The sequence below is a fragment of the Thunnus maccoyii genome, chromosome 5 (genome assembly GCF_910596095.1).
Source record: "Thunnus maccoyii chromosome 5, fThuMac1.1, whole genome shotgun sequence".
Taxonomy (NCBI): domain Eukaryota; kingdom Metazoa; phylum Chordata; class Actinopteri; order Scombriformes; family Scombridae; genus Thunnus; species Thunnus maccoyii.
Window position 1 is genome coordinate 2,301,185 of NC_056537.1, and position 25,684 is coordinate 2,326,868.

Consider the following 25,684-nt stretch of genomic DNA (forward strand, 5'->3'; position numbering starts at 1 on the left):
TGTAGTTTATGTGTGACAGCTCTGAGACCCTCATGATTTCCTTCTTTCCTTCTTTTCTCTCCGCGTCACGGATTTTCTCAGGGTTGTTGAGTTTATGTGGTTTCACTTATTTAACTGGTTTGAAAGGAGGAGACTGGCGTGCATTGTATGAGAAATTCCCGTTCAAATGTTCAGCAGAATTAGATAAAGAGCACAGGTTTAAAAAAAAAAAAAAAAAAGTGCACTTAATGGTGAAAACTGTGCAGAAAAAATACAGTTTTTTTTGTAGATTTCAGGATCCCTGAAGCAGAGTTTTGTATTTGGTTTGTTAACACCTCCAATTTCACAAATGTGCCTCTGAAATGAAGAAATGTATCATTAATATTTATTTTTTTAAAAAACATAAAAGCTTTAAAGTTCAGAGCCGACAGGACGAGCTAACATTAGCTTCAGAAATAACACATTCAAATTTCAGGGGGCCAAACATTTGTTCTGGAGGGCCTCTATTTGCCACTGATGTAGGTGATGTAAAGGTCAATCACACACACACACACACACACACACACACACACACACACACACACACACACACACATGTATGGACAATTGTTGTTGACAGCCGTGTTTACGTCTACCTTCCCGCCTGATGCTGATTGGAGTGGATGAGTGAGACTTTTCTTCCAGGAGAGGATCAGACCTCAGAGGAGCTCAGAAAACTGGGATTTAAAACCTCTCTCCTCTCTCTCTCTCTCTCTCTCTCTCTCTCTCTCTCTCTCTCTCTCTCTGTGTGTCTATGTCTCTCGCCCCCCCCCCCCTCTCCTCCCTCCCTCCTTGCCTCTCTGCTCTCTCTAATCGCTATGTTGTGGTGGTGACGCCTTCTCCTCCCTCTCCTCCTCTCCTCCTCTCAGGGCTGTATATAAGTGTGGATGGCTGGCTTGTGTTTCAGACTGACAGACTGAGGGAATGAACGCGGGCTTGTCGGACGCACGGCGCCGAGGGCCACCATGACCCCTGCCGTGACCCCCCAAAAGAAGAGACCCTCACCTCCCCACGGACTGCTGGTTTTTGTCAGTGTGCAGCATCTACAGGTGAGCTCTTAAACTAAAAAGTGACAAGTTTCAATATTTTATGTTAAATCAGGCTAAAATTAAACTTTACTCCAGCTTTTGTTTTTGTTGAGCAAAGAGGAAGATGAAGTGTATTTTTATGCCCCGAGGGAGGTTGCAACCCTGGGTGTTACAGCATGGCTTGGGCTGTTTTGGGTGATGCCGGAAGGGGGCGGAGGAGGGAGGGAGGAGGGAGGAGGAGGGGGGGCGCCGTGTCATGCCAGGAATGTTGGCTCACCCTTAACAATACACTGGCAGCGGAGAAAGTTTTTCTCATTTAGAAAAACAAAACATTTTTAAGTCTCTCAGTGTTTTTTTTTTTTTTTACCCGACAGGCATTAAAGGACTATCTTCTAAGACTGAAGGTCTCATTTAGTTTCAGTCATTTGGCAGATGCTCTGACTCATAACCACGTACAGTAAACAGTCAGGGAAAGCTGACGGCACGAGAGGTCACAGTTTGGAGAAAAGTCAATGAGAGCAGCCGGCTATAAAAAGCTCTTTTCTGCTCATGAGTGGGGTTTTTTTTACAGAACAAGGGGTTAAACTGAGCAGAGGCTGAGAGTGTTGATTAGCTGACAGGATTTCAGGATTGTGCATTAAAAGCTCTGCAGTGAGATGAGATGAGAAAGGATAAGTTAATCTGAACGATGCTCTCTCTCTCTCTCTCTCTCTCTCTCTCTCTCTCTCTCTCTCTCTCTGCCTTCACTTGTTCAATGCAGCGTGCAAGTGTTCGAATGCAAAGCTTGTTTTGTTTCTACAAAAGTCAGATAAGATCCTCGTAGGGCAGGAATGTGTTGAAAGTTAATAAATGTCACATCGTGAGGAGACGCAGCTTAAAATGTAAAGTCAGGGTCGCTCAAATGGCTTTTAATGCCTCAGTTGTCCTTTATTTTGCACTTGTAGAGGTCAGAGTCAAGTTATTAGACTCATTAATATCTGATGTAAGAGCTAACTGGCTTTCTCCAATAAAATTCAGCTGTTTTGCCTTTAAAAACAACCTCATAACACATAAAATCTAACAATCATTAAAAATAAAAAGGTTTAAGAGGTTTTAAGGTGTTTAATTGAGCTTTAATTCTGCAGACTATTGTGAACCAAAAGAACTTCTTTAAATGAATGATATGCAGCATATTAACATGTCATGATTTATATTGATGAAGGGAGTCACATGTTAGAGTTTGTAGTTGATCATCACACTTACAGCTGCGACTGTGAGTCGATTAATTGATTAGTTGCCACTATTTTGATAATCAATTAATCGTTTTGAGTCATTTTTTTAAAGAAGAAAATGTCCAAATTCTCTGATTCCAGCTTCCTAAATGTGAATATTTTCTGGTTTCTTTAGTCTCTATGACAGTAAACTGAATATCTTTGGGTTGTGGACTAAAAACATGACATTTGTGGACCTTTTATGGACCAAACAATGAATCAATTAATTGATAATGGAAATAACGGTTGCTTGCAGCTGTAATCAAACTGCATGATGAGACAAACTGGAAGATCTTTATTGTTGCAGATGCATTTGAACTGTTGCGCCAAAGAGGGTAAATCTCAAGATATAAACACATTGGTGCTCTTGAAGAAAGAAGGACTGCAGTAAAACATTTCCAGAAGGAGCAATCTTCTGTTTATTGATCCACAGGAAGGAAACTTTTACAGCAGTAAGAGATACAGACTGGTGACAAATTCATGGAAAAACCAACAGTTAGTGTCTCAGTAAGGTGCTGAACCACATCTCTGCAGACCAGCGCCGATGGTTTTTGCACCACTGAACTCAAATGTGCATTCAGATGTGCATTCATCTTTATAATGAAGGGGTTTAAACACTGCAACCCTACTATAATATCCTTCTCTATGTAATTGTCGACAGACTGTTCTTGCCGACAGTCTGATCACGTCCTGCGTTGACATTCTCAGTCACCTGAGGAAGAGTTGCTCTTCTGTTTTTCCTCAAATATCACACTAATGCACGAGCATCACAATCATCAAACCACAATTTACTGATGTCTTTCCCATAAATCTAAATGCAGACGTCACTTTAATCACTGTTCGAGCTCAAGATCTTCTCTTCTCGCCATCTTGATATAAAATCATAATAAACTGGGCCTGCTCAGTGTTTTTATAGACACCACAGAGCATGACTGGATGTTAATTGCTTAATTATACCATGCAGTGCACCTGTGTGGAAGCATCTGCATTCATTATGTCTCTCCACACATTTATTCAAGGTTTTTGCTTCAATTTGTCAACCGTCTGTACATATTACAGAGACACACAGAAGTTAACTAGTTGTGTTAATTTAGAAAAACAAGCAAACTTTTGTGAATGAAGCTACACAGTTTCATTACACTGATCACAGTTTATCCATCAGAGAGCACTGACGAGTTTATTTTAATGCTGATTCTTATCAGAAATGTTTGTGTGTGTTGTGTGTTTAGGTAAGAAAACAAATATCGTTAAATATTATTATTGGATTTTTTTTAAAAACTAGTCAGTATCGGCCCCAAAAATCCAACATCATTCTTTTTCATTACTAGTATTTTGAGATTTACAAATTTTAGGTAAAAAACATGGTTGAACGTTCTCGCTTCAAAGTTTTATTGAAACATTTGTTTGTTTTTTAATGGAAGATATAAAACATCTCTGCTGATAAAATATCTTTCTCCACCTTCTTCCTTGATAAATGTGTGTTTACGTTGACGGAAACAAACAGATATCTTGGGGAAAAAAGTAAAAAACCATCATTTAACTTCTTTTGAAAAATATACGATCTTGGATAGAAAACAATCCCTCTGCCTCCCTTTCATTATTTTCATCGCCATCAGTTTTGTCTTCTCTCTTCCACTGAGGTCATCCATCTGTTTTCTCCATCTGACAAGTCCACCCCCCAAAAACCCAAACTCACCCATCGTCTTCGTCCCGGCGGAGGGATTTTTGGAGGCTCGGCTCCTCATCAGACGCTGTCATTAGCTTTCTGGCTCCGCTGAGTGGAAAAGATTTCGGCTTTGGTGGTGGTTCCCGTTCTCTCCGGCTTTTGTTCTCAGGCTCTTGTGTGTGAGGACATGAATCATGACCACATTCATGACCACCAAGCAATTTTTGTTAAAATGCTTCTCTTTGCTCTGGTTAACATGACTCAACCGGTATTGTATGTTTGATTCATGGACGGTCTTCATGCAGACTCATGTTGCTGAGTGTTTGAAGAGATGATTTTGAGGAGATGAGCTGCAGTCCAGTTTGGAGGATTTTCATGGTTCCTTTTCAGTTGAACCATCACATGCTCCTCCGGGCGTGGAGGCCACTCTTCGTCTGATAAAACGCTCGAATGAATCAGTTGGAAAAACTCTTTAATACACGGACGTCAGGCTAAAGATGAGCATCTTCCTGGACAGTTACACGCTGCTCAGACACGCTGATAGCTGCAATACACGACTGACAGCAGCTATCTGACTCAGCATTTTACTCGGTCTCACGATCTGTGAACAAATAGCATGACTTTGCACTTTTAAATTGCATGCGGTGCATACGCCAAGTCCAGTTTTGCATGCAGGTGATGCATTTCTAACCTTTTCACGTCTCATTTAAGGCCGTTGGTTCAGTTTAGGCACAAAAACAACTTGGTTAGAGTTTGGGGGAAAATCATGATTTGGGTTAAAACAGTAAAATGTGGTGAATTTTTTGATTGATTGAACTGTTTATTTAAGCATCCTGCGCCTTTCTGCCCATATGGACTTACAAGACACTAGACAAAAATAACCAAGATGGCCACATGACGTATCGTAATGTACAGTTCCACAGATTCAGAAATAAAACATTTCAGAACATTTAGTTTACATGGAAGAAATGTCCCGTTATGATGGATACAATATTCTCTGTTTTAGCTGCCAAGCGTCTCCTATAAATCGTTAAAATAAAAATTTCCATATTAAAAAGCCAACTCAACACCTCAACATCGGCTTACCAAAACAAATCAGGGTTTTTCAGTTCTATCTTTTCAAACAAACAATTCCTTATGTCATTGTATAAAGGGCATCACAAAAAAAAACATTCCTCTTCAGGAATACCTTTACATCTGCCTACCTGGTAAAAATGTCCAGTTAAAATGCCCGATGAGAACAGTGCTCTCCTGCTGTTTTTGCAACTTAACCATCCACCTAAAATGCCTCCTTTTTAAAGCCAAAAATCACCTTATAGAAGAAAAGAAAGTTGTATTATATTGACGTCGCTTCCTTGAGAAGGAGTGGTTTATCTCCTGCACGCTAAATTGAACTTTGGCGTATGCACTGCATGCAAAGTCGTGTTATTTGTATGCAGATTGAAGGCTGCAGGCTGCACTTATATTAGAAATCATGTTTTTGTAAATGATGAGGATAATGTCTGTTATTCGGTTCAACACGTCTGTCCACAGTAAGATATCACCGCTGACCAAACTACCATGAAATTTGAATATTAATGGTATCCAGAGGACAAATCCTGATGATTTTCGTGACCCTCTGACCTTGTCGGGTAGGATCACATCACATTATTTGATGTCCACGCTGCACAGACAGAAGATGTATCCATGAAAGCCAATCCAGAGCAGAAATGTGCTAAAATGATTTTTTTTCTGGCTCATCAAAGCTGGGAAATCAGACAGTTATATATCCTGACATGCATGTCAGCAGAGCTGATGTATGAGCCTACATGTTAACAACATGCGTGGATGTTTTCACATGTGGTACAACAAAGCTGGTGTGTGTTGTCATCTGTTCTGGTCCCACTATCAGGACACAGTATGATGTTTTGTTCTGACTCAAACTGTCATATTGTGGCTGTAATGAACACTGCAGCCTCTAGGGGGAAACTAGCAGGACTTTAGACTGTTGAAGGCAACATACAACACTCGCAGCCATTGTTCTCTTGATATATGCATCAACCGGTCACAATACGCCGACACGCATCACTTCTCTGGAGCAGAGGTTGCAAATCTTATTGACATGCAACCCCTCAAAACAAAGCTATGTCTACTTGTGACTTTGTCACTGGTTGCACATGTTTATGAGCAGTGAGCAGTTAAATCAAAGAGTTTTTTCTTCTCAGATTGTTTTTCTTTAAACGGGACAAATTCTGCTTTTTGTGGTTTTCTGTTATTTATATCCTGTTATGATGTCGGATACTAACATGGTCAAAGTTCCAACACTTGAGGTGAACATATGTAGAAATGCTGCCTGCAAGTCAAAAGTCAGGGCTTCAGCCTGCTCTGAACACTTCGTTTGCAACGTTTTCTTCTACCTTCCCTTGGTTGCGAAGGTTTTTCCACGTGTTCACGTTACCCACAACTCATATTTCAACTTGAACATGTACAGATATATTTGAGAAGTTGACATTTTGAGTAAAGAAAAAGAAAAAAGTAATGAAATTTGCTACTATAGTTTGTTTCATGGTTTGTTGATGTATCCTCCTGAGCGGCCAGAAGTCGGCCTTGACGCAGCTTCCTGAAGCTGACCAATCAATAAATAAAAATTAAATAAATATTTTCAGGGGCCTGAACAGATACACTTGTCCAGTAATAATACTAGAAAAAGGCTAAATTAGAAAAAAAAACCTATTTTAAGTGTTTCTATCCTCTTAATCATCATCACATTTTTCTTGGGACCCATTAGGGGGTCCTGAGCCCCAGTTTAGGAACAACTGCTCTACAAAAACATTTGTTTTGTTATTTGTTTATATTTGTTTGTCCCTGGACCGGCACATCTGGGTTACTGTAGACTGACTACTTCCTCTGTCTGTATGGTGCGTGCAGTGTGCTGCAGGCGCTAAATGACATGAATCTTATTTTTGAAAATCTATTTTGTCTGAACTTTGCCATGTAACAGGCTACTGGTTTATAGTGTCACGCAGAGCTGCAATATATAGATTACCAGCTTGTCAGAATGTTATTAGACAACTATTTTAATAATCAATTAATTGTTTATTTAGCTCATCATGGTATCAGAACCCCAAACATTCTCTGGTTGCAGCTTAATGTGAGGATTGCTGCTTTCCTCTGTGTTATATTGTTAATTGGAAACTGGGTGTCGTTGGGATTCGGACTGTTGGTCGGACAAAACAAGACATTTGAAGACATCACCTCAAACTCTGGGAACAAGAGATTTTATGAAATAAATTAATAAATAGTTGCAGCCTTATATCTTTTATCCATCATGTTTATTACATGTCCTGTATGAGGTCTGCGTGTTGCCCGTGCAGCTTGTATAACATGCACGTATAATTTAAAGCGGAAAAGATCTGATGTTCTGCTTGATGCAGTAAAATGTTTGAATAAAGAGCACCAATGTTTAATTTATGCAACCATTACATTGCAACCGTGTCACTGGAAATACTTGTTAGAAACCAGACCCCCTTTTTTTTGTCAGATACTGACATTATGAAACACGGCCAAACAATTAGAAGAAATAACCTATGAAGAAAAAAAGGAACTTGGATCAACTTATGCTGATTGTAAACTGAAATGGTTTCAGGGAATACTACGAGGAATGATCCAGGATTGACTGATAAAATAATAACAAGCTGAGCTTTTGAGTTTTCAGGTTGAGTTATGAAAACCTTTCCAGTTAATTTCTATGAAGATCAACTGGAGGCTTGAACAACATGCATGTAGCTGTTTATGGTTTGTAGATACAGGTCTTTTTAAATCAGCGGACAGCAGCATGAAATGTCAAATGCTTTCATGGTTTCTGAGGCGTGAACGCGGTCTGAATCAGGCTGAGCGAGTAGTAATGTGACTCGGTGACGTTGGAGCATATTTACATGACAGATGGTGCGTGTGAGGGAGTCTGTTATTCTGGCTCTCGTCCGTCATCCGCCCTCCACCGGGGGTTTCTGCTTTTATTCCCAAACATCAACACACAGGACGTGCTTCAACCTCTCCTGGCATCTCTGAATGTTCTCATCTTTCTACTGCCACCATCAAACTGTTCTGGCTTCATTTACTCCTGAGTTTGAAATGCTTTCGTTGGGCATGAAATTCACTCGTGTTCCAGGAGTACCTGGTGTGAAATGAGCTCCGTCGAGATTGTCGAGGTTTGCACAGCAACACTCTGAGCTTTACTCCAAAGATTGGCCCGTCCTTCAGTCCTCACATGAACACACAGATAAAGAGGTCATGAACTGATCTGTTATCAGCTGTGTAGAGATGCAGTGAACTACGAGGTGACGCGCCAACATTCCTGCCTTCTTCTTCACCTTTGTGCTGCATTGTCATCATCATCTGCTGTTTTGAGAGGCAGGAGAAGCGTCTGAACTTCAGACGCTGGCAACTGTGGTTCAAATTCACCCTCGATTTTCCAACAGAGACATTGAAAATTAGATGGTCTCTTGTATTTGTTGAATGAGGGGAACCATTCCACAAGAACCACAGACATCAACAAACTCTTATCTTAATCACTGCCAGACCGGCCTGCGGGCACCGAACTCCTCTGGATAAATAATTCACTTTGACACAAAACTAAACTTTAAACATGAACTCTGATGTCTTTAATCTGAGGTCGGGCCCCTTATTGTCTTTCCTGTGATAAGAATTTATTAACTGCAGCACATGAAGCCTCTCAGATGGTCCCAGACTGCGGTCACATGATAGGTTTTTTTTTTGTGCATATGATGAACCAAATTAACTGAAGAGTCTGTCCTCGTCAGTCGCCCAAAAACGACCTGTTACGACCAATTACTATGGCTGCTATCTAGCGTTGTAGTAACTGTGAGGTGGAGCAGTGGTGCAGGTCACATGATGTATATATATGTGGACACATTTCCTCATTCAGAGGAGGAGGGTGGATGGAGGCTTTAACCCAACAGTGGACTTTATCCACTCTGGTCGCCAGAATAAAACCTAACCCCTAACCCTAACCCTAACCCCTAACCCCTAACCCCTAACCCTAACCAAGTGGTCTTTGTGCCTAAACCTAACCAGACCTTAACCACAGCGTTGTCACACTGTAAAACATCATTATTCAACGGGTAGAAAAGTTAATATGCTATGTTTGTAGAAATGTTGATATGATACGTAATTCACGTGTTGAAACGTATATATTCAATGTTTCTGTGGTTTGCAGAAACGTTCAACGCCAAAGTTTTCTTCTGGTGACTGGGTTGGACTTTACCACAGGAGACGCTGTTTGTTTCCTGTTTACAATCGCCAGTTGGGACAGTTTAACCTTAACCCCCGCGGTTATTATTGTAGCCATGACGATGAAGATGGCCACATGTTTCTCTAATCTTTACAAAATGATCATTTTAACCCAAACCATCATCTTTCCCTACACCTAACCAGACCTGAACCACAGCGTTGTCTCATAAAACATCATTATTGATTAACAGTGATGTGTGACAGTTTTGGAAAACACAGACAGATGATGTCGTCCTGCTGATTATTGCTGATAGAGACGCCAGATTATGTGTCGTTCTGGAGTCACATGATCAAACCACGTATCTGCTCATTTAATTCGGAGCACTCTTTGTAACTGAGGCTCCTTTTAGATGCAACACAATTAGATTATCTACAGTTTGAATCTTGTTTCAAATCCCCACGAGGAGACTGTTCTCACGTAAAGCATGACAGCATTCGTCGTTTGTTCAAGCACTTTGACGACCCTGTTTTCCTGACAAGCGACCTCTTGTGGTTAGAGATTAAATGATTTGTCGATTTACAGAAAATTAAACTGCAACCAGTTTGATTATGGATTAATTGTTCCAGTCCTTCTTGGGTTTTTGGGCCTTTTTTAGTCAGATAAATAAAGCAATTTAAACTGATGCACATGTATTTGTCACTGAAATGTGGCCAATGTGTGCTGCACATAAGTTTTCTGTCGTTCTCACACAGATCAGATGCTCTATACAGACAGAGCAAATGCAATTTAACGATTACTAGAGTAGAATAGTGGTGTGTAAGACCCTGCTGAAGGGTGCGCTTACAAAAACAATAGGCGTTGGTGTTTTCACCCGTGTCATCTGCTGCCCTTTAGAGAGACGGTTGGGTCAACAAAGCATGTGACTTCTCACTTTTCATCTAACAATCGTTTCTTTTAACCACGACAATCTTTCCCAAACTCAACTAAATAGTTTTAGATGCCTAAACTTAAACAAACCACAGAGGTGATAGATGTAAAAAAAAAAAAAAAAAAAAGACAGAAAGACAAGTTAAAAATGAATCAGAAACATTCTTATCATTAATCATCATCATCACGTCTGCTCTGCTCTCTGCCAAGCATCAGATGGAAGTGGTTTCAGCTCAGACTTAAAGCCATTAAGCAGTCGTACATCCATACATTTCCTGCGACGCTGCGGTACAGACGGCTTTGAAAAATGATCCTTCTTCTCTGAGTCAAATTATCTCCAATCCTACAGTGGAAAACTGGCAGGAAAACAAAGAAAGGAAAATACTTTGATTCTAAACCAACTTATCTGAAAGGGGGGGCGGGGGGGTTCCTGCTTTTCCTTATTTGTTTTTATCATCCTCATTTCTTCATTTTTATAAATACACAGCTAATTCATGTGTCTCCTTCAATACATCTTACTGACGGTTATAAGAAATATTACTGGCAGCCACTGCCCCACTTACAGTACAGTAATAATCCACCTTTCCCACTACAGGAACTCATAACCTCTTCTGTTTCCAGTATACTCTCTCCCCACCTTTGTGGCGCCTTCCTGAACCTAAATTTCAACACAACCCAGAAGTTGGTACTAAAACCAACATCCAGGAAATTAATATTGTTGGACATGTGTTTAGATAAGCACTGCAAGGATGCCAACAGTATCTCAATGAAGACTAAACCAGCAGTGAGGTCCAAACCGGAGGCCAGATGCATAAACGATGCACACGCACACAAAAACCATGCATACGCCATTTCCTGCACATAAACTGGTATTTATAAACACTTAATGTTGTTGATGTGAACACCTCACACTGACTTCAGACCAGCATACTCATGTCTTTCTAAAGTTGGTGACCAGCTGCACTGATTTTACTGCATTTACACAGCGATCTGTAAGATGCCAAAGAAAGATGCATTTATAAATGTAACGGTGATTAAATACCTCTTTGATCAATTGTATCATTCTTTTAATTTACATAGGCTGTTAATATTCTTTTTATTTCATCCTTAGTTGCGACAAAGCTTATAAAGTTGGTTTAGATATGAGCTACTAACTAATAATTGATCACATTTCTGAGATATCATGTTGATGATGGTTTACAGGTTCATGTGATGAATGATATGGATGCACAGCTGTGCGTAACACAACTGGTGAAAATACATTTATTCTTCTTTCCTGTTTGTTTCATTGACAGGTTACAGACTAGTGCAGTAGACAGCAATTTGATATGAAAACAGCTGGTTAGGGGCGTCTGCATCCATTTATGGCTGATTATGGGAGTGGAAATGAGGCTCATGCCGAGTTTCACAATGACTAAGATTCATAAAACAGAACTTTGCGTACACACAACTCTATAAATCTGACGAAAACAATGCATCTGCATATTTCTGGCTTCAGTTTTAGTCGTGATTCTAGTGAGTTTTATGCATCTGGTATTCAGATAGCAGCACATGGTTGTAGAGTAACACTTAAACTCACTGAGACACTGCAAATGACTGAAGTACAAATTTCAGGCTCCTGATTGGTGTCTCTGTCTGCTCTCTGACTGGATGTTTGGTTCAACCAGCTGTAGATGAGACGCAGAGATGCAGCAAACACCGAACCTCAATGAGACATTTGGCGGGGAAGCCTGTCATTATGGCCTGAGGCTTCGGCTCTGGTCAGAAGACGACTAGATGTAGACAGAAAAGCAGCGGTCTCTCCGGCAGAAATCCCCGCTCCAATCCCTGGGTGTCAACTGACTTCCTCTCTGTGACCTCTGACCTCTGGGGTGCCATGGAAAGAAGTCAAAAACTATTCATGTCTCTGATGACAGAAATAGTCAAGAGATAATTCAAACGTTTAACCTCATGTAAGACAAACCACACATCCTGTGGAGGGAAACAATGGCTGCAGAAGTTAAATTTGTATTATTTGAATCTGGGCCAGCTGAGGAAGAGAACCGGCCTCAGGAACCGTTGATCCAGTTTTATACAGCAGTCATCCAGTCTGTTCTCTGCACGTCCATCACTGTCTGTCTGGTTGGGTCCGTCATCAAACAGGAACAATCAGGTCTGCAGAAAAGATTATCGGTGCCACCCTGTCCAACGTCCAGGATCTGTACACCTCGAGAGACAGGAAACAGGCAGGAAAATCACTGCAGACCCGTCACACCCTGAACATAACCTTTCCCACCTTTTCCCTTCTGGTAGATGCGACACAACACTGTTCACACAGGAACAGCTTCTTCCTCCTCGCCGTCACACTTATGATCAGTTAACTCACTGTGGTACTGTGCAGTAACACTGGTCACCTTAATACCCACTGCATCTATGCATTATATACATCTATGTTAGTCTAAAATACAAATGTGCAATATATTCCACTCACTACTGTATAACTGAACAGGCCGTACATAACCACCTACTATATGTATATATAGTAACGTCATTTCTTTTATATATTAATATTTTAATATTTATCTCATCACTCTTCACTTCTTTGCACTATTTATATCCTTTTAAACTGTGAGAGTCAAATTCCTTTTATGTGTAAACATATTTGGCCATTAAAGATGATTCTGATTCTGATTTAAGAGACAATTGAAGTTAAATAAAAACAATGAAATAATTATGTAAGGGGTAATGTACAGCGAGCGGGTCGTTATTGTGAAATGAACCCCGGCAGGGTGATGCAGGTCTTGAATCACAGATTTTTGTCAGCGACAGTATTTTGGAGTCATGAAGCAGCTCTCTTTTTATTGTGTGTGGATAAATTTTTCAGTTACGTTTCTATTCTCGTAGTGTAACCCTTACGAAAAAAACACATGCGAGTTATCACATGTGAAGTGCTGTTTCACATGTGATAACTCACATGTGTTTTAACATGTGAAATATTCAGGGGCACATGTGGTTTTCGTACGTTTCACATGTGATGCATTCAGGGGAAAATGTGGTTTTCGGACGTTTCACATGTGAAACTTCAGGGGCACATGTGGTTTTCGGACGTTTCACATGTGAAACTTCAGGGGCACATCTGGTTTTCGGATGTTTCACATGTGATACATTCAGGAGCACATGTGGTTTTCGGACGTTTCACATGTGAAGCATTCACAGGCACATGTGGCAACATTCACAATGGATTTGTGAATGTTTATCCAACACGGAGAATATGTTCATTTTTATGAGTCATTTTCTGTCAGATGAGTATTAACAGAAGCTGCTGTCACTCTGTTAGCCCTCACGTCCTGATGGGAATTATGACAAATGCCCTCAGATACAACCCTGAAACTGTTTTATAAACCAAGTTACAACACCATCTGTACGACATCGCCCCCCCCCCCCCTGAGTAAACAATGCTGAGAAGAACTGATATAATTGATACTGATTGCTGATTCCTGGTGTACAGGGTGTAGAGGGACTGAACACACTCCAGTGTTGGTGGTGATGGTTGGAGATGTGTTTTGGTGTGAGGATGTGTTGGTCACTGAGGAAGTTGTGCAGTGATTGTCGGTGTTGAAGGGGATGTGGGAGGCATCCCACAGCATCCTCGGTTCCCCTGAGGTGATTCACTGGTGTGGAACCAGGATACTACAAATGTTTACACTGAGGGTGGTGCCAGAAGAAAGGTCAGGAGGTCATTAGGATGAATCATCTAGGGAGCAGCCAGTACCTTCCAAAATACGCCACCAAACTGTTGGTAAAGTGGAAATTTGAAGCTGAGGATACTGATGTTCCTCGTATACTGATACAGATTGGAGCATTAACAGATCATTAGTGTCTGATAATCAAACACAGACATTTAATTTAACCTCCTGAATGCTGCTTTCTTTAAGTTACTTTAAATTCCTGTTGTTTCCATTATTTTATTGACAAAAAACAAAACAAAACCAACAAAAAAACCCAAAACAAAACAAAACAAAATAATGAGTCAATTATTCAAATGCATTAAATTCAAATATTCCAGACTCTCTGAAAACTATTGGGAGCAAATAAATTTTAAATAGCTGGAAAATAAATGTGGATTTAGTTTCCTACAATATGAGGTTATGCAGTCATGTCATTTTGCCAAATACATCCCAAATGTTTGCACAGACTTAAACATGGAAAAACTATCGGCTCCTAAAATCACATGTAAAAGCACATGGCAAAGCTTTCATGATCCACTATTGTGCTGACACAGACTGCTAGAGGAGTAGAACAGACATTTATTTATATGACAGAATTTGTGGATGACCAGTTTGAAACCAATTCAGAGGGATTCCTCCAGCTGTGACTCCCATAAACTCACTGAACAGAAACAATATAAAACCAGTCAGAAGGTCAAAAGAGACTCGTGTTTTTTTTTTTTTCTTCCTGCAGACAGACTGTAACACTTCACACTGTCATTAAAAGCGTTGGGTTTGTCTCTGCTGCTTATTCTGTCAGTCTGTCAGCACTTAGAAACACATCAGGACACATAACACCACAGTTTCTCCTTGTTGGGGTTGAGACTCGATGTGGGAGGTTTGTAACACTCATATGTTGAATCTTAGCTCTGGGATATTCTTTAAACACTTAATTTAAGCCTCAGATGTTGTGTTATTCCTTACACGTCTTACAAAAAGCAGTGTGTAGTCGGGGTCACATTTCACATGTCTATGAGTTGTTAACAGCTCCACCAAATAGTGATTTTTCCCTCTAAACTTCTCACATGCTGTCATTTCAATAAATGTTCAAATGATCCAATATTTCAGCAAAAATCAAAGATTAGAGAAAAAGTCCAAAAACTGAAAACAGATTTGTGTATCAGAACTTTGTTTTTTCTTCTTTCCTCTCCCATTAATCATCTCACCACCCCTCAGATTTATCTGCTGACCCTTTGGAGGGGCCCGACCCCTAGGTTGGGAACCACTGGACTAAACTAGCTAACTGTATATAAAGTAGTGTAAACTAGCTCCACCTCCAGCAGCTACAACAGTAACATGCTGCTCTAACACTGATGCTTCACTATTAATAATCTAATGATGTCATATATAATAATATATCAGTCAGAGGGACCAAACCACTACTTTTACTGCAATACTTTAACTACATCAAGCTCATAATACTTATGTACTTTTACTGCAATACTTTAACTACATCAAGCTCATAATACTTATGTACTTTTACTGCAATACTTTAACTACATCAAGCTCATAATACTTATGTACTTTTACTGTAGTAGGATTTTTCATGCAGGACTTTTACTTGTAATGGAGTATTTTTACATTGCTGTATTGGTACTTTTACATAAATAAAGGATCTGAAAACTTCTTCCACTGCTGGATAAAGGCAGAAACAAGTTTTTAAAATGTACCTTGACGTTGTCGTACCTGCTTCTTTATCTTTTACTGTACACAGAGTATCATTGTTATTGCTCCTCGTCACCTCCTTTTGAATAAATTTGCTGAAATGTTGTTGATGGAAACATAATGATTCACCTCTTTTTGCCAAAATTTCAGAAATTTGCTTAAAACATGTGCAATATTTTAATGGAAATGCTGTCTCTGGGTGGAGCAAACTGATATCTGCATTTTTTAAACCTTTCCAAATGTAGGAAATATCTGAAATATATCATCATTTGAATAAGCTACACTTCTCTTCCTCTTGAAAAAAAAATTCAATAGTATACCGACCTCAACCCGAATCCTAATCCTATCCATTCATGAACACTTGCACCACAAATGTGACCCCTAATTAAATAAATTACAGATCTGGAGAGCGAAGAAGCCACAGAATAAAGACGATAAAATAAAGTCATTACTCTTCAATTACAGCGGTCATGAGAAAGTTTATGCAAGAAAAGCTCAATATTTATTATTTCTATCTTCTCTTTCCCTCTCCTCAGGATGATTGACAGCTGCTCCTCCTGAACCCCAGGATGCCTGTGGTGCCAGTGGGCGGGACATCCTCCTCCCAGCATGTGGTACCTGTCGCCCTCACCTGCTCCTGGCTGCTGCTGCTTTTCCACGCTGCCTTCGGTCAGAAACCCGCCAAGCTGCCTCTGATCGGCCGGAAGCCCTTCATTGCAGCCTGGAACGCCCCGCTGGACATGTGCACCATCAAGTACAATGTCACTACCAACCTTGACCACCTCTTCCAGATCCATGGGAGCCCGCGTGCTGGTTGGACAGGCCAGAACATCACCATCTTCTACGCCAATCGGCTGGGGTTTTACCCCTACTACACGCCGCAGGGTACCGCCGTGCACGGTGGTGTGCCACAGAACTGCAGCCTGGACCTGCACCTGTTCAAGGCCTACCAGGACATCAACCACTTCATCCCTGCAGAAGACTTCCGTGGCCTGGCTGTCATCGACTGGGAGTTCTGGCGGCCTCAGTGGAGCCGTAACTGGCACAAGAAGGACATCTACCGTAGAAAGTCGAGGGAGCTTACCTCCAAGGCGTACTTCAACGTGACAGCGGCGCAGGTGGAAGAGCTGGCACGGCGGCGCTTTGAGAAGAGCGCCCGGGCGTTCATGCAGAGGACTATTCAGCTTGGGACGCGCCTTCGCCCCAACGGCCTCTGGGGTTTCTACCTCTACCCTGACTGCCACAACTACAACCTGCATGACCAGAACTACACAGGCTTCTGCCCCCTGCTGGAGAGCCTGAGGAACGACGAGCTGCTGTGGCTGTGGAACAGCAGCACAGCGCTCTTCCCCTCCGTGGCGATCAGGAAAAGTAACACCAACAGCATCAGCAACCTGCACTTCTCCCAGAACAGGATACGAGAGTCGCTCCGCGTTGCCTCGTTGACCTCGAAGGAGTACGAACTCCCCACCTACGTGTACCTGAGGCTGGGCTACCGAGACGAAGCCATGGCCTTCCTCACCACAGTAAGAACAGTTTGTAACAAGAATGTAGTTGTTTTACTGTCTTAAAGGACAAGTTCACAATTTTTCAAGTCTTAAAACATCAGTGAGGTGTCCATATGAACAGTGAAATAGGTTCCACACAGTCATTTAGTGCAAAAATGCATTAAAAGTTGAGCTTAGTCATATCAAGTGGATATCTGACACATTTACAGTCTTTTTAGTATCAAATTCCCTCTTTGTGTTTCAGTGTTTCCCTGTTGAGCTGCGGTGGAAGTATAGTAACAAAAAGAGGGACTTTGGCACTAAAAAGACTGTAACTGTGAAGCTGTTTTAATTGTATGTTTGCCTTCTGTCTGTGATAAGCAATGAAAAAACAAGCTCTACTCTTATGATCCCTGTATAAATGACTAAACAAATACTGCTACTTCCACTTAGAAGTCAGCAGTCTAAAAAAAATCCAATTAACATTTCAAATAAAAAATGTGCTCCTGATCTCAAATCTGAGTGGAAAAAGAAAGTGATTCTCATTTTGAACAGACTTGTTCAGCCCTAAATGCAACCAGGCTCCAGCAACAAATATTTGAGCCTAACCCCAAATTTTTTCTGGTCTTTAAACGCTGGCATTTTAATGAAGTAGAGCACAACTTTACTTCGAGGGTGGGGGAATGTTATAGCGCTGCGCATGACAAGACGTACGCAGACTGCGAGCTGAAAGGTTGGTGCTGCTGCCTCAACTACAACATATGTCAGCGCTGAGATTGATCCATAAACATTATAGAGAGCAATCTGTGTTTGTTTTACATGGCACAAACAGAGCTCTCAAAAATCACAAAACACCTTTCATATATGTTGAGTTTTTCCTCTTTTTTCTCTACAATTGTGTATCTATAACAGCTTGAAATGTCCTCTCAAAATACAACTATGACTGTAATTAATATATGGAAGTCTTACTGTCACTAAATGTAATCCGAAATTTGATCAGAAACATCAATTTGTTGCCCACACCTGTCTATATGTGGGATTGTTTCCTTTGAGCTCATTAGATACCTGAAGCCATAACACAACTAATTGATAAATCGACTTATAATTTCATCTCTGGTCTCCTTTCTCTCTGTCTGTTGAGTACAAATGATCCCTTTCATTTGTCACTTTAATCAATTAAAAGCTCTAGTGTCAGCTCATATCATAGTTTAGGTTTAGCTTTACTCTTAACCAAGCCAACACAACTTTTCATTTTTAGATGAATGTATTGTGGAGAATTTCCATAATTTTCACAGTATCAACTATTGCAACTTATATATAGATGTTTAATAAAGGCACTACAATGCACACAAATCTCTGACATCAAGATTTGTACAGTGACTGTTTGCACTGACTCACAGTCAGGAAGGTCAAAGTTTACTCACCGCTGCCATCTAGTGGACGTCCAGAGAAAAGCAGCTTACTAAATAAAAGCCCTCTGTGGCTGAACAGCATGACTGTCAATAAAACCAGAGGAAGTTTTTTTTTATCTTACGAGCCCGACTGGACAGCAGACTCAGTTATGAGTTTTAAAAATAAGTTTTTAAATATCTATGTCAATGTATTTTCATTCACATAGTAGAAAAACAAAAATACATCTATATATGCATCTATTTTTGTACATTTTTGGACAGAGTTTAAATATTTTAGGTTTGCCTTTACAAATTATTTACATTCAGTAATAAAGATTAAAAGAGATCAATTCCGAAAAGCAGTGTGTTGTTTTTGTTAAATAATTTTCTTTTTATTTGTCTGATAATTTAGCTTGACTTGTCCCTCGCTGAAACTCTAAATGATTGTTTCCGTCATGTTTGGACTCTAAAAGTTCATAAAGACAAGGGTTTTTTTGACTGTTCAATGGGCCTTGTGTATGTGTGTTAGTGATGGAGACAGTGACATGTGATGTGTCTTCTCCTGTGTGTGTTTCCTGCAGAAAGACTTGATCCACACCATCGGGGAGAGCGCTGCTCTGGGAGCTGCAGGATTCGTCATCTGGGGCGACCTGAACCTGACCTCATCACGGGTAGGTGTCCATTCAGCTGTGTGTTACTTTGTGTAAAATCACACCTGCTGGGAAATATACCTCTCAGTTATTGCTGTGAGGATTTTTTTTACTTATAATAAATATTGCATGTTGTTTTGGCAACATGCAATATTTCACTTTCACATTTGTGACTTTCACATTTGTTTGGTCCTAATTTCTGTTGTTGAGACGGACAGAGTCTGTACTTTCATGTGAAAAACATTCTTTCCTCAAGCTTCTTGATTTGTTTTGGACACCAGACAAAACCTCAGCTGTAAATATAGTCAGACAGAGAGAGTAGACATCATGTGGTCGCTGTGTGTGTCATCTGTTGTGAAACCACTCTGACATTTTGAAAAGTATAATGCACTTTTTTTTTTTACTGCCTGCTGTGATCCTGTCTACATGGAAAAGGCTAAACAGCATCTGACAAACCAGGAACTGTTTTTGTGATTGTAGTCAGTGATGGAAGAAGTATTCAGATCCTTTACTTATGTAAAAGTACCAATACAGTAATGTAAAAATACTCCATTACAAGTGAAAGTCCTGCATAAAAAATACTACTACAGTAAAAGTACATAAGTATTATGAGCTTGATGTAGTTAAAGTATTGCAGTAAAAGTACATAAGTATTATGAGCTTGATGTAGTTAAAGTATTGCAGTAAAAGTAGTGGTTTGGTCCCTCTGACTGATATATTATTATGTATGACATCATTAGATTATTACTACTGAAGCGCACAATTAAATTATGTTATCGCCCTTCAAATTAGCAGAAAGCTAACTGGACGTCAGCCAGCTTGGCTGGTGGAAGTCTGCATTCATGCATTCATTCATTCGGCCAGCGTGGGAATGTCAAACCCGACACCAGATTAAAAACTCCAGTATACTGTGAAATACAGAGAGACTTGAGTAATTGTACTTACTTTCCACCATTATAGTTGTTTTTACAGTTAACAGAGTTTTCCGGTGCTGAAAAAGCACAACATCTTCATCCCTCATCAGCTTGGTTTGGACAATATCAGCCATGTCAACCATCACAATCTCAGTACTTGGTCAAATATCAGATCTTTCAACAGTTAAAGCTGAACTCACTGATTTATTTATTTGTGTTACCAGGAGGCAGAAGACCTCCACAACAAGCTGACAGACAAGCTGAACAAACACATTAGCAGCTTATAAGGTAGTTGTGGCTAACATGTTAGCAAACAGCAGCATGTTTGTGTCCATCTGATGACTGTAAGTCCAATATTTACTCCTCTTTTAGTTCTGGTTTGGACTCTACCTGAGAGAAATATCCACTCTATTCACCAGCTAGTCTCTAACTTTGTCTGTCTTCCGTGCTGGACTGGTAGTGAACTATGAGTTTATCAGAGATGGTTTGATGAAAACAGCTGCCTGCTTCTGATGGAAATGCTGAAACTAAAGCATACAGTAAATCTACTGTAACATTACGAGATAAAAGAGGCTAAAAACCAGAGCTGAAAGAAGAGTGAAATCTGGACCTACATCCATCAGGTGGAGACAAACAAGACTCCAATGGGCTGATTATGTTGCTTTGTGTCTGCTGGATGTGGACATGGGCAGGTGTTTGCTAACATCTTTGGCACAACAACTACTTTATAGGGTGATAATGTGTCAGTGTTTATTGTTCTGCTGCAAAAAATGCAGCTTTAATCAATATAAACTACTCTATCCAACCTTAAACATCTCAACCCAAAAAGTGCATCACATCATGACTATCATATGTCGTCCTGTTTCTACAGTACAACTGCACCAAAGTGAAGTCCTTCCTGAGCCATCGTCTGGGTCAGTACATCACCAATGTGACGCGAGCCGCCGAGGTCTGCAGCGACTTTCTGTGCCAGGGGAATGGCCGCTGTGTCCGCCGAGACCCCCAAGCCCGCCATTACCTCCACCTGAGCGCCAACAGCTACAACATCCAGCCCTCCGGCGACGGGGACTTTGCCGTCACCGGGTGGCACTCGCAGCACGAACTGCAGCTACTGACTGAAAGGTTTCGCTGCCACTGCTACGAAGGCCACGAGGGCGAGCGCTGCGACAGCATCAACGAAGTGAAGGAGGACGACGAACAGTGGAAGGAGGAGGACGACGAGCAGGAGAGGCGCAGGACGGAGTGGGAGGATGAGCAGGATGATCAGTGGGAGGGAGGGGAGAGTGCGGCGCCGCCAACCGGCTGCAGCCCTCACCTGATGTTGTTGATTCTCCTGTTGAATTTATCGTTAGTGAAGACGGTTGTATGATGCACTCTGCAGTCATTTTCAACACAGAGCATCATCTCATGGCCTTTGGTCTCTGACAGCTGCTGACAGGCTTCAGACATGTCAGCAGCTCTCTGAGGCTGGACTTACGCACAGTGGTGCTTTGAGCTAAATGCTAACATCAGCATGTTAACATGCTCACAATCAGTGTGTTTACATGCACCTTAGTAACCAGGTTACCCAGAGAAACCAGGTTAAATGGGTAAACCAGGAACACATTTACATGCTCTGTAGTTACTGTGAATCTGTGTGTACATGCAGCACATCAGTAACCAGATTTCTCTCCTACCACCAACCTTATTTTGAAAGAAATCGGTATTCTGAGGAAACCAGGTTTCTCTAATCCTCTACCCCAGTTACAGAAACCAGGTTTCTTGTTTACATGACAGTTAAAAATGCATGTAAATGCACTGAATGATAATCCTAACATGTTGATGTTTAGATGTTGATGTTCATCTTCCTGTGTTAGCATGCTAACATTTGCTGATTAGCATTAATCACAAAGTACAGTTGAAGCTGATGGGAACGCCATTAGATCCAACTGAATAAATGAAAACTTTGTCCCATCAGAGGATCACCAAAGTCATTAGAGTTTATCTGCTTGGGAACTTCTATCTGTATCAAATTATAGTCAAGACACTTCACTCTGAACCAAAAGGTGGCGCTAAAGGAAAGGTCAGGAGATCACCAAAGTTGGTAGGCATCGTCTTCTGGGGACCATGGATGCATGTACAAACTTTCATGGTGATACATTTGACAGTCTAGAACAATTTTGGAACAAACTGTTTCCTGAGCCGTGTCGCTAGTGTGGCTAAAAACATGACACTTCCCTTTTTAAGTGGTGTGATGGCACTTTACATGACACAGAGGTGTTTCATGTTGACAGATGAAGGTTTGGTTGGTTGTTTTACAGTTCAACCAGTTAGACTTTGACTTCTGTGATAATCTGCACTGCCTCTTTGGCCAACAACTGCATCAGTTCTCCCAGGAATGTTACTTTGTAAATGTACATACTATATGTTTTACTTTTAAAGGATGAGTCTGGTGATTTTCTATATTTTTCTTCTTGTCAACAAGTCTCATGTTTGGATCCAAACCAACGATGAACTGATCTACTCACAAGTATTGTGTGTGTATCCAAACTCTAAATAATGAAGGAACATGTCACCCAGTGCAGCGGTGTGGCTCACTGATATGTTTTTAATAGTTTCTGGACAACAATGGAGGAATAAGATATATCAGCCTTTGATGCACACACAATACTTGTTAGTAGATCAGTTCATTGTTGGTTTGGGTCCAAACATGAGATTTGTTGACAAGAAGAAAAATATAGAAAACCGCCAGCCAAATCCTCTAAAAGCTTCAGTTTTTGAACATGATCCAGTAAAATCTGCAGGATGATCCTCAAGTTTGTATTCTGGAGACACAACAGCGTCTCAAAATGAAACCAAAGGGTGCTAACACTACAACACGGCCATATGTAGGAAAATAATCCCCAACATCTGACGCTTGGTCTGTGGTGGGTTTTTTTTTGAAGATGTCCTTAAAGTATTGCTGATGATATGAAACTCAATTTTCTCTACAATAAGCTGTGGTTTTACTTGACAATATATATAAACTGTGTATTTTTTTATCTTTTATTGTTGCTTACATTATACTCTTGAAAAACAGCTTGTTGGAAAACTCCACATATTTGAGCCTTTTGGGACGTGTTGTGTACATGTTTGTAGGTGCTATTGATTTCAAAATATTATATATCTGTATCTTTTACTTTTGTTGTGTTTATTACCATACATACATCTTAAGTATAGAGGATCAAGTCTGTTTTGTTAGATGGACTGGTGTTGTTATTGTTGATCTGTCAATGTAGAGGTTGATGTCGGAGTATCTTGGTTTGAAGGAATCAAATCAACAGACTGGCTTTAGTCTTTGATGATATCTCATCTTGTTGTGTCTGAGTGGAACAAACAGTTATGTCTGAAGCTGATGTACAGTACTGTAGGTTTGACCGAACACTGAACAGATGTAAAAGATGGCACATACTGTATCTGAATACACGACTCCGTGGTTCTTTGTGGTTCTACAGGTCTTCAACGCCTGATACTTGCCAAAGTTGGTTGTTCCAGTTCAACCCACTGGGTCAGTGTATTTGGGAACAAAAGTTCAATTTAGTTAAATGTTTGGTGTATAAAAAGCTTCTGGGAAATAAGGTGTTGGTGGATGGTTGGGTGTAAACACAAGTATGTTTTCTTTTAACCATGACTGTAATCTTTCTCTAACCTTAACTAAATATTTGAAAATGGCCACATGGGTCGTTTTGTATGGAAGGACTTGGTGACTTAAGGATAAGTGCACATTGTTTGATAAAGTTGAAATATTTTACAGTAGAAAATGTGTCTTCAACTCAGTTTATGACCACTTGAGTGAGTCTGCTTCCATTTGTGTCTTTTCATTGACTTCACATACAATTGTAGCACTTCTTAAATTCAGTTCGCATCCGGTCTGAACAAACCTCAATGTTCCTTCCCGTAAACATTAGCATTGTTTTTTTCTGTGGCAGCCTGCACATAAAGAGCTCAATAATCTTTAGAAGAGGCCCTGCAGTGAAACTGACTGGATCTGAGGAAAACACTTACATTCAAGTTGGAAATTGGCTTACTAAAATGCAGCCTGTGTTGCTCATATTATCCGATTGTTCTCGGGTTCAATCCAAATTTAGAACAGACTAGAAACCGGAAGCATTTTAAGTTGTGAACTATGGAAAACGTGAACCTGGTTCTTCAAGTCAAACATGTAGAATCTGTCTTGAGTCTCTGTAACACTGATCCTGCTTCAAACCTAATCAGTGCTTTCATCTCAAACCAGCCTTCAAGTGAAGTTCAGGTCTAAAGAGTTTCACCTGATGCAGTAACTGTTTCCCGTGTGTACAGACTGCACTCACTGTGTTTTATATTATCTTAAGATTGTAAACCGAATATGCAACAAGGACTATGCAACATGAAAAATGTTACCTGAATGTAAATGCACTGCAAATAAAGATTTTTCTTCATTACACTTGTGTCACTTTTTTTTTCTTTCTGTGCACATAAAAAGACAATTTCAGGGGAGCTGCTGGAGGCCATGTTGAATCACCAGAGAAACAAGCTTCTCTTGTGGAGTTGCACAACAACAGCTTCCGTTTATTATTTGTGCAACACGTGCATGCAACATGTGTTACAGTCTCAGAAGGGCGATATCGCGTCAGCAGACATTTACTATTCTTTGTGGCAAAATGGCACAGAGGAGGATGGGAAACCCTCAAAATAGACTTCAATAAAACTCAAGGTCACTCTTGTCACATCTACCAGCTGGTTTCCCGCAAATACTGAAGCCTGAAAAGAGGAAGAAGAGCGGACAGAGACATTGCAGTCTGTTCTTACTGACGATGACACATGAAAAATATCACACATCGGGAAACCTGAGAGCATTTCATCTGAGGAAGATACTGTTCTGCAGCTCAGTCACTCACCCCACAGTTTCACTAAGACCTTTCGCTGAGCCCCATCCAGCTTGTCAGCAGAGCCACTCAGTAGAGCCGGTCTGATAGAGCCAGTTCGATAGAGCTGGTCTGGTAGAGCCGGTCAGTAGAGCCAGTCAGTAGAGCCAGTCTGATAGAGCTGGTCTGATAGAGCCGGTCAGTAGAGCTGGTCTGATAGAGCCCATCTGAGTGACAACCCTATCATATAAAATACACTGATGCCATAAGCATCACCAATAATAAATCTCAAGGCAGAGTGATAGAGTCCAGAGGTTGAAGAGTGGAAGAGGATGTGTGTCTATAATAAAGAAACTAAAACATTAATTGAACTTTTCTTCATCTTTCTTCATTTTTCTTTACCTCATCAATATTTTTAAATGTAGTTTTGGTAGTTTTGTCTAAAGTTGTTTTCATCTTCCAAATGATTTATTGTCATTACTCCCACTGACCCCAAATTTAAAAATGTCTGCCTCTGTTGAGATTGTTAAAGTTTATAATACGTTAATACGTTCAATTATGATACCAAAGTGTTTCATATGTGCTACATACAGTATAAAGAGTGAATTCATTGATGATTTGAGAGGTTTTCTTCTCTTTCTCTGCTGTGTCAAATTGTAAATGAAACCAAATGAAAATCTGTTAAACTATTTAAATCACAAAAAGGTGTTAGTACAACAAATACTGTTACACCTGAGCAAGGCATTAACCCCTGAATCCTCGACTCAGGATCCAACAGCTGACTGAATGTGGGGTCCAGGCGAGACATCGGGACGTTTATCAGATAACAATCGAGCAGAGTGAAGAAACA

The 25,684-nt window shown here is 40.5% G+C and overlaps 1 protein-coding gene across 1 annotated transcript; it reads left to right on the forward strand.

Annotated features, from left to right (window-relative positions):
- Positions 1-858: 858 nt before the first annotated feature.
- LOC121896791 (hyaluronidase-4) lies at positions 859-22,424 on the forward strand. The gene is made up of 4 exons (XM_042410813.1): positions 859-1,067; positions 16,067-17,056; positions 18,990-19,079; positions 20,844-22,424. The coding sequence occupies exons 2-4, from the start codon at positions 16,100-16,102 to the stop codon at positions 21,339-21,341; spliced, it is 1,545 nt and encodes a 514-aa protein (XP_042266747.1). The 5' UTR covers positions 859-1,067; positions 16,067-16,099; the 3' UTR covers positions 21,342-22,424.
- Positions 22,425-25,684: the final 3,260 nt, after the last annotated feature.